At 34.0% G+C, this 10,154-nt stretch overlaps 1 protein-coding gene across 2 annotated transcripts; it reads left to right on the forward strand.

The window, feature by feature from the left end:
- Positions 1-421: 421 nt before the first annotated feature.
- On the forward strand, positions 422-9,086 carry LOC132031216 (polyadenylate-binding protein-interacting protein 8-like). 2 transcript variants are annotated; one of them, XM_059421096.1, is made up of 10 exons: positions 422-1,094; positions 3,676-3,786; positions 3,880-3,924; positions 6,248-6,320; positions 6,396-6,511; positions 6,635-6,694; positions 6,890-6,937; positions 7,021-7,089; positions 7,645-7,706; positions 8,814-9,086. In XM_059421096.1, exons 1-10 carry the CDS (start codon positions 768-770, stop codon positions 8,869-8,871), a joined length of 969 nt encoding a protein of 322 aa, XP_059277079.1. In that variant the 5' UTR covers positions 422-767; the 3' UTR covers positions 8,872-9,086. The 2 variants fall into 2 exon arrangements, with proteins under 2 accessions (XP_059277079.1, XP_059277080.1); XM_059421097.1 differs by having other exon boundaries at positions 426-1,094; positions 6,399-6,511.
- Positions 9,087-10,154: the final 1,068 nt, after the last annotated feature.

Consider the following 10,154-nt stretch of genomic DNA (forward strand, 5'->3'; position numbering starts at 1 on the left):
ATAAAAATAAAAGTTATGGACACTCTTTTTAACCCGAGAGAGTAGTTAGAAAAAGAAAAACAACCAATAATGGCCATAAATCATTCGATACGTGTTTTAATATATAAATGGTATAGTATGTATTATCACTTTTTCGCTAGTTTCACCCCCAAACTATCCGTCGTTCGCTTTTCTACCGAAATTACAATTATAATTTTATAAAAAATGTATCGCTATAATAAATACCCCTGCTGTTATAAGTACATTGCCGTTATAGATACGTAAAATATACTAACATGAAAAATCGGTTCCCGAAAAAATCAGCCATGTGAAATCCTTTTTTCCCTCTCCATACTGCATTTCCTTCTTTCTCCCTCTCTATACCTACATTTACATTACATTACACAGAATAAACACAACACAAATAAACTTCACTTTTCTCTCTACAAAACCTCAACCAAAAAACAAGAATACCACCAAAATCCACTGACCTTTCTGTTACTGAAATTTTGTTTTCCTTCCTATAAATAAAAACCCTATTAGCTTTTTTCTACTACTATCTTTTTCTCTACTCTACCTCTTCCTTTGTCTCTCTCAACACTTTCATTTTTTCCATTTAATTTTCCCCAAATGGGTCTTTATCACTAAGATTAATTTACAAAAGATCAAAAAATTCCATTTTTGCACAAAAGGGGTTGCTTAAATTTATCTGAATTGCACAATTCTAGTATTTTCTTGAAATTTAAGGTTTTTTTTTTTTTTGTGGGTTTTAAGGTTTTTAATTTTCAATGGCTGTGTGTGGTGAAACAACAGTGGTTGAAACACCTGATGTTCAATCTCTTTCACCAAACACTGATAATAATAATAATAATAATAATAATAATGGTGTTGTTAATGAAGAATCTGATTTGATCTCTAGTGAAAAATCATCAGATAATAATAATAATAATTATCAAATGCAAGAATTTGTTGATATGTTGAAGAAACTGAAGTTGAATCCATCAGCTAAGGAATTTTTTCCTTCTTCTTATAATAATAATAATAATCGTGGGGTTGATCAGATGCTTCTCAGTAACTTTGTACCAGCTAACAAGACTGATGGTTTTAACAGAAGGGTAAAGATTTCATTTTTATTTTCTTTTTCTTAATTGTTGATTATAATTCTTTGTTAATATTTATGATCAGTTGAAAAAATTGATGATTTTGCTTGTTTTGTATTGTGGGTCAGTTCAAGATTGCCACGTGGCCAATTTGAAGTTTTCTTGTGTGCAAGTTTTCATTTTTAAAGCATTAGGTCTTTTGGTTGAAATTCTGTAATTTTGTGAAATGCTACTGTAATTCCTTGAAAAAATTGTTTTTTTTTTTTGCCTGTTTTGTATTGTGGGTCGGTTCAAGATTGCCACGTGGCAAATTTGAAGTGATTGTGATGTAGTGTATATTGATTTTTTTTTTTGTTGTAATCTCTGTGTGTTTGTTTTCTTGGGTGCAAGCTTTCATTTTTAAGCATTAGGTCTTTTGGTTGAATTGTTGTAATTTATGACATTTTGCTGTAATTCCAACCTTTGGTTTGGTAAAAACTTTAACATTTCCTTGTTAAGAAATGATCTTTGTAGCTTTTTCAGTAATTTGTTTAAGTATTAATCATTTAAACGGTTATAATTATTGCTGAATATAATCAGGTGATTCTCAGTAACTTTGTATCACCTAACAGGTGATTCATTGCTTAATTTTCATTAAATTCTTCGTTAATTTCTATGATTGTTGAAAATTTGATGTTTTTTTTTTGCCTGGTTTTGTATTGTGGGTCGGTTCAAGATTGCCACGTGGCAAATTTGATTGACATACTCGAAGTAATTGTGATGGAATCTCTTGCATGCTTGTTTGTTTTCTAGTGTGCAAGTTTTCCTGTTTAAGCATTAGGTCATTTGGTTGGATTACTGTAATTCCAACCTTTAGTTTGGACAACTTTTGGCATTTTTCCTTGTTAAGAAATGATCTTTTGGAGCTTTTCAGTAATTTGTTTAGGTATTACTCATTTAAAGTAACTTTGTGCCAGCTATAATAAGACTGATGGGTTCCAGAATAACCGAAGGGTATAGGTTTCATTGCGTAATTTTCATTAAATTCTTCGTTAATTTCTATGATCCTTGAAAAATTGATGTTTTTTGCCTGTTTTGTATTGTGGGTCGGTTCAAGATTGCCACGTGGCAAATTTGAAGTTTTGATATACTCGGAAGTGATTGTGATGGAAATCCAAATTTGGATTTTTTGTTGTAATCTGTGTGTGTTTTTGTTTTCTAGTGTGCAAGTTTTCCTTTTTTAAGCATTTTGTTCATTTTAAGCATTAGTTCTTTTGGTTGAATTGCTGTAATTTCTGATATATATTACTGTAATAATTACAACCTTTGGGATGGAAAACTTTAACATTTCCTTGCTAAGAAATGATTGTTTGGAGCTTTTTAGTAGTTTGTTTAGGTATTGATCATTTAAAGGAATATAATTATTGGTGACTGGACTGAATTTAGGAAACCGGGTTCACAATTATCAAGGAAATATGTTTCATCAGTTCGTCTAAAAATGAATATATCTGTAAATGATAAATTGCATTGTGATTGCTTAGAAGGCATCTACCTTCCTTACTTGTCGATTCAAGCATCTCTATATGCTTTGACTGCACTTGCTAACATTAAAATTACTGAATCTGTTTTCAGTAATTTGTACAGTATGCTTATGTGCTGTTGTGATTTAACGATTTTATCATTTTGAGCTTTATGGAATAATAATGGAGGAATTGATCACTCCTAGACTGTTGAAATGTGGTAATACATTGAAAATACTAATACGACGTAAACTATGTCTTTTCTGCAAAAATGCTCAAATGTGGGATAACCTATAAAAAACGGAGGTTATCAAGTTTGGAGAAATGTTCACATGTTAGAGTAATGAATCTTTTCTCTTCGTTTAAATTATGGAGAATTTAAATGGTTTTTCATTAAGTTTGTCTAGTTATCTGCCAATTTTGGTGGAAAAAAGTTTTGCATTGTGATTGGCATCAGTGTCATGTAAAGAGATCACTTGTGAGAAGCTAATGGCACCTTGAATTTCTATCAGTTTGAACAAACCGTCATGATCAGTATTACCAGAAAGCAGTATACAGTGAACTCAACAGTGGAATTGAAGAAGTACACTCATCCCACTGAAAATGAAACTAACATCATCCTGTCGGAACTTGACTTCAGCACTCGTAACATTCAATCACATCCCGTTCAATCACATCCAGTAACATATTTATGTTTGTGGGGTTAACGGGTTTTAGTTGGTCAGTTTAAATGTCAGTTTTTGCTGTTTGAGTTATAGCAGCCGTCATCTCTAGAAGTTACTCGTTAAACCAGCGATATTGTTGCTGTTTGACTTTTACTTCTCTTTGGTTAATGGTAATTTCCTAATTGGGAATGTTTACCTGTATGCTTGTTAGAGTTAGTTGTTGCTTACATTTTCTTGAGAACATTAATTCAGATGATTTCCTAGCCTGATAAACTTGTCAATGATGTACTTGACATTTCAGTTACATCTTTGCCTGGATCAATTTGGTCTTATTTTATATGCTAACCAGAATATTTCAATCATGGACAACCATCTCTATTTTATTGTCTTTCTTTTACTATCTTCTAAACTTTCTTTATTGTGTTTCCACAGAGAGGCAACAACTATAACCAGGGCAAAAGGAGAATGAACAATAGAGCTTATAAGGCTCAAAGAGAAGATAGCATCAGGCGAACAGTATATGTTTCTGAGATAGATAACAACGTAAGGATAGATTCTGATTAATGTTGTGGTTATATTTTTTTTGTTTTGTTAGTACTCATATAGTATCTTTGGTTTTGCCTTCTCAATATCTAGGTTACCGAAGAGCAGCTTGCTGCTTTGTTTAGTGCTTATGGACAAGTAAGTCAGTTTCTTCTTCTGATCATTGATGTAATTCATTATATAAGATATCTAAGTGCTCTTAAGTGCATATTTAGTACTTTGACACAATTAACTAGAATTAACGAATTCCTTTTCTGTTCTGTTTGTGGAGTGGCAACGTGATACATACGTATGCATTTGTGTGCTACGTACTATCATCCTTTAGCAGAAAAACCCTTAGCTGGGGAATCTGATACCATGTGTTTTTACTCCATTTTTCGGCCTTGATTTGAAATTGTTATCTTAATCATGCATTATAGAGTCTCATCATACTAGATTATCAGATAATTAATAACCAGCTAACATAATTTATCATATCGTATATGCGTTAGTTATCTGGTCTTTCAAAATAATATCATTGTTGAAATATTATGTCATTCATAAGTTAGATAAATAACATATTGATGCTGGTATGTGACAAATATCTGTAAAATATATTTGGCAAAAGAAGATTTGCGTTTGGTTTGTCAGAACAATTAGGAGGAAAAAACATGTAAAACGTGTTGGAAAGCTCATTAGCCCAAGGTATTCATTTTTCTTTCTCTTTTTTTTTTTTTTTCCCCTTGTTACCCAGTGAAAGACAGATAAGGTAGCTTCATACTTCTTAAATTCTTCATTAGCTTGCTGGAGTTAGTTGATACCTGGAGCTTGGAGTAGTTTGGCTAATATCGCCTGTGGTCTACCTAGGACAAGCATGGGAAAGAAGCAGCAGGAAGAGTAAAAAGATAACAGGCTCTAGAATCCTGCCTAGAATTTGCTAAAGAGAGACAGATGATTAAAACAATGAAAACAAAGACTCTAAAGTATTAAAGTGCTTAGAGCATAAATGACACAACAAAAGCTTCAAGAGAAACACATTGAACACAATATCATAAATGTCACTATTAAACTGAAAAAATAAAACGTAATAAGTAAACTTCTTTAGCTTGAGTTCCAGGATATGTCGGACTTGGAATATTTTTATTAATTTTTTTTTTTTTAAAGAATAAACATGATGTGATTGTGACCTATCAACAGACTCCCCATGCTTACCCTTTTGTAGCTCTCATTCCATTTCACAAAAAAAAAAAAAAAAAAAGAGCCGACTCCCATTGTATCCTTGACCTAGAAGTACATTAGATAACCTAAACCTGAGTAGCAGTTTACTGATTGAAAAACACTTTAAATGTGAACCAATAAGCTTATGACATTCATAATAACAATGTGACAATAAGAATATGACATTTGTAATATTTTACCTAATAAGAGTGATCTAGTAAGAACATGACATTTGCAAACCATTATAATGGTGCTGAAGTTCTCATTTTCCTCACCGTATCCAGTGTACACATCAGCATGACAACACCTACCAGTGAATGTTGTTCTCGTCTCTCAGTGAATGTTGCTGATGACCAAATTAAGGAGGGGGCTGGGTTTTGTTGTGGTTTATTGCATGACCATGCTTTCTGGTGAATTAGCACATGGGCTATAGTTTTTACATGGCTTTCTGTAGCCAGCAATATTAGTAACAACTAAAGTTCGTTAATTCCTGAATATCATTGGGCGTAAACTCTTTTGCCAAATAGGAAGCTTTGACGCCTTTGCTAAAGGATAAGTCTTTCCCTCATGGTTAAGTACGTAAGGCTTAAATTAATATTTAACACAGACCTGTAATATTTGATCTCAAAAATATCCCCAATAGCTTCCGATCAAGAAAATATACGTCATTGGTTCCTCTGATATCCGAACTTATGTCAACAGACTCAATAGCTAGTGTACAGTTTAGTCTATGGTTAGGTGCCAATATAATGTTTTATTATGCGCTTAGTAATTTTGCCCTAGAGATATGCATTTAAACTGGGCTTCATTGTTTGTCTTTCCTAAGGCGCTTCTTGTGAGAAAATATATTTTCATACCTGTTTTTAACTATTCATTGAGGGACCAAAAATCTGCTATGAAGTTCTAAATGTGTGGGAGGGCATAGTTCGAGCTGCTTGTCTTGAAAGTTCATGATGTTTATGTTTATTTTTGTTAGCTTAATGTTTACATTTTATGTCATGTGTGATGTCATAATTGATATACTCTCAAAATTATAAATTTTACCTCATAATCTACACCAGATTTGTTTATCTAATCAGTCAATCAAGTGATCAACCAACTACACCTCAATTGCCGCCAGCATATTCGCTTAGTTATTTGTTCACCTGTTATGCCCAATGTGAATCTTTCCTCCCTTCTTCCTCAAGGTGGAGTGCCATCATGTTCCCTGTGCTCTGAGAAAAAATAATGATGGTTGTTCTCATTTTTGCTGCTTCCTTTCCAGGTTGTTGACTGCCGAATTTGCGGTGATCCTCATTCCCGTCTTCGCTTTGCTTTCGTGGAGTTCTCTGACGAATGTAAGTTGGATGTTCTGGCTTGAAATGTTCTTAAGTCAGCTGAATATTTAAAAGCTAATATGGACTCGATCCTAGCAGACTCTGCGAGAGCAGCACTTAGCCTTTGTGGGACAATATTAGGTTTCTCTCCGCTGAAGGTCCTACCTTCAAAAACTGCTATTCTACCCGTGAATCCTACATTCCTTCCAAGGGTACGATAAATATTTATGCACTATATTATTTATCTTAAAAAAAGAACTTAAGACATTTTCTTGTGCTAGTATGTGGATGATGTTGAAAAATAGTTCTCAATTTGATGTTGATGTTTTGTGCAGTCAGAGGATGAGCGTGAGATGTGCGCCAGGACAGTCTATTGTACAAATATTGATAAGAAGGTAAACATTTTCATCTTTGAGATCTAGTAAAGTTTTCTCATGCTTTCCTTGTTTGCATCTTTCTGTCGGATGCCTGCACATTTTAGTAGTTATTATGCTTTGCCTCATAATCAGTTGTTGGTTAAATATTTCTTTTCTGTTGTAGTATCCATTTATTTTATAAATATTTAAAACCAATTACTCTATTCTGAACAGGTTACTCAGGTTGACGTTAAGACTTTTTTTGAAACAAGATGTGGTGAGGTCAGTATGACGTTTAAAAGTTTGCATTATGTTTGGAATGTTGGCTTAAGAAGTTATATTGAAGAACACTCTTACTTTTGCAGGTTTCTCGTCTGAGGCTTTTGGGGGATCACGTGCACTCAACCCGCATTGCTTTTGTTGAGTTTGTAATGGTATGTTTTCTTATTTTTGGTGGGGATGTACGTGTTAGCTTTTTGCATCAATTACCCTTTTACGCCTGCACACTTGCATTTTGTGTTTGTATCCATTTTGTACCTGCATCAGAGGATTAGGTATTTTGCATGTACTTAGGATTCTAATGTCATGAGACAACAACTCTCTCTTTTTTCCTTTTTTTGCTGGTTACTTGTCTCAAGGGATTATTAAATGCTGTATACACAACTTCCGTATAGTTGCCGCTGAATGTATCTCTCTAGCTCTCTTCTTGCACACGTTATTCTTTGGCTGCCCTTTTGCCCATGTCAGTGATATCGAAGAAAGGAAAGTTTAATAAATTTACTAGGGTCTCTAAGGCCGTTAGTCTGCAAAAATGTGCAGCAAGATATTAAATCTTTGCCTTTGAAGCTAAAATAGGTAACAGTATTTTGAGGGTAATAAAGGGAGAGATAAAGAAAGAGGAATTTTGACTGCTTATTGGCTTTTTAGAATAATGTCTTAATATGGAATGACATTTTTGTACAAAAATCTTATGCTTGCAAACTGCGCAGGCTGAGAGTGCAATTTTGGCGTTAGACTGTTGCGGTGAGGTATTGGGATCCCAACGCATCAGGTAAGCTTATTTACAAGTGGCTATGGCCCCAGCTGGTCCACACTAGATTTTTTCTACAAAAGTGTATTTTATTTTTCTTGTTGTATTGCATCTTTCTGAGATTAGTATATTCTCATAGTTGTTTTCTAGGAGGGCACCACATCATGCACTTTAATTCCTCCCCCTACTGCCAAAACTTTTTTTCCTTTTTCTCTGTCCAAATTATAATTGCACCTTTCCATGCTTTCTACCTTTCTGATATCTGAAAGTCGAATTGAGAAAAAAATATTATGACTTAATGATCAGAGTTGTGCATGCTTGATAGTAAAGGATAATCTGAAAATTTTCCAGTTTTGGGAGAATGAGAGAACCATGTTTGTGCCAAGTCCGGTTCAAAGTAATAGTTTAGAGGATGTCTCTTAATAATTATTAAATCTCTTAGTTGTTTCTGTTACTTATCCAGACAAAAAAGAAATTGCTAATGGACATCAACCTAAGTTATCATTGAAATACATGCATATAACTTATGTTTAACTTGTAGGTATGACTAGACTATGAATTAGATCCTAATTTCCTTTCTGATCATCTACAGTACATTCTTTGTACTAAATTTAATGAAATTATCATATTAAAAACTTTCCTCTGATCATGACAAATATGAAGGTGTCTCGTCCAAAAGACACTACATGTTAGGTATTTGAATTTTTTTTTTTTGCAGGCGTTATATTTTTACGGTTATGGAAGATCATTAACTTGTAAAATTCTATTAATGATTTAAGTGTCAAGCATGCTTTTTTTAGTGTCAAACAGACTTGAAAATTGAAATGAGAGAACGGAAGTGCGGTAATCATATACTATTTTGAGAGAGGGCTGAAATCTTTGGCCTTGAAAACTCGATCTCATTTTCGTTTCTCAAAAGAGACTTGAGTTTGTGTTCAAGAGCATTTACCCCCACCTCAATACCTTGAGCCTTATTCAGTTATGACGGTTTGAGAATTACAGGGCCTTGGTTCTTCAAAGAACTTCCTCTTGGCTCTCTTCTTTGTCCCCTTCTTATCTAGTACGATAAGTAGTCTATTCTATCCAGTTAAGTCTTTTTCTAACTTTGTGACTTCGTTAATGTTGTAGGGTGAGTCCTTCAAAAACACCAGTGAGGCCACGGCTTCCCCGTGCCATGATGCAGTAGCCGATGCGTGTGCTCATGACCTGGAAAAAGAGTTCAGGCAAGCCCTCTCGGAAGACTTGGAGGTGCAGGAAAGTGAGACAAAAATCTGTTTCAGTAATTTCAATCATCTTTTCTTTTTATTTTCCTTTTTGACTGCCTTACAGTAACTTTATTGGTACTGAGCTTGACATAACCTCCGCGTAACAAACTTTTAATTGGAATATCCGTACCTTTAGTACTTTAAGCTTGTTCAGTCATTCCTTTATGAATCTTTTGCTGGTTTGAGTGCCGGTTCACAATTTGATCTTTTGCCGCTGGATGAAGTGTTGAACGTTTCCTATTGTTCACTGTGCATTGGGAAAACTTTCTCACGCCCAATGTTTACACCAAACTGTAAGAACTTAACCATGGTTGAATATAAATAGATGTGAGGTCAAGTGATGCAAGCGCACCTAGAAGACGCTTGTCATGTGTTACATTGTTTAGACGCTTGTCATGTGTTACATTGTTTTGATGTAAACAACGGGTGTGTGTAAGTTTGCTCCTGGTGCACTTGTGCCATCAAATGTGATTGCAATCTTCATTAACCACAAAAAGAAGTCCCTCATTTCAGGGTTATCAAAAGGTAGTTTTGGCTCCAAATTCGTCCAACTAACCCTAAATTTAACTTTAATATGCAAGATCAACAACATGATAATATATCTAATACTGATTTAGCTTGTGCTTTGCTTATGTTGGAGAGAGAATTTGAGGGTAGAAAAGGAAAAACAACAGATAGGAGATGAGAAAAAAGGTTGAGAGAACTCAGATTCTTGATCACATTTCTATTTGTCATCAGGTACATATGGTCTATGAAAGGAACTAGAGTAATAAACGGTCATTACCACTGTCCCAACCTGCCCCCAGCGGCCAAAGAATTAAATGGCCAGATTTTACCACTTTTAATCACGCCTGTGAAACAGAAATTAGCCTCAATCCAGCCCCCAGTGTCAAGCATGGGTTGTGACACTTTCTTTTAAGCTTTTTCGTCTTCCGAAATAACATTTTCTAAGCGATTATTTAGATAATTCAATACGAAACTTTTGCAATATGAAATAGATCTTCTACAACTCATTCTTGCACAACCATATCAAGAGAATAAATATAGATTATTATTTTTAATCACTAACTCATATCACGTTCAAAAGAAATTAAACGTAATATAAATTTTAAGACTAAAAGTATTACTCCGCTAATTACTACTTAGTAGCAAGTACATTCTTTTTTTCTCATTACTTTTTATCTTTTTTTATGATTTACTTATA

The sequence above is a fragment of the Lycium ferocissimum genome, chromosome 9 (assembly GCF_029784015.1).
Source record: "Lycium ferocissimum isolate CSIRO_LF1 chromosome 9, AGI_CSIRO_Lferr_CH_V1, whole genome shotgun sequence".
Lineage (NCBI taxonomy): Eukaryota > Viridiplantae > Streptophyta > Magnoliopsida > Solanales > Solanaceae > Lycium > Lycium ferocissimum.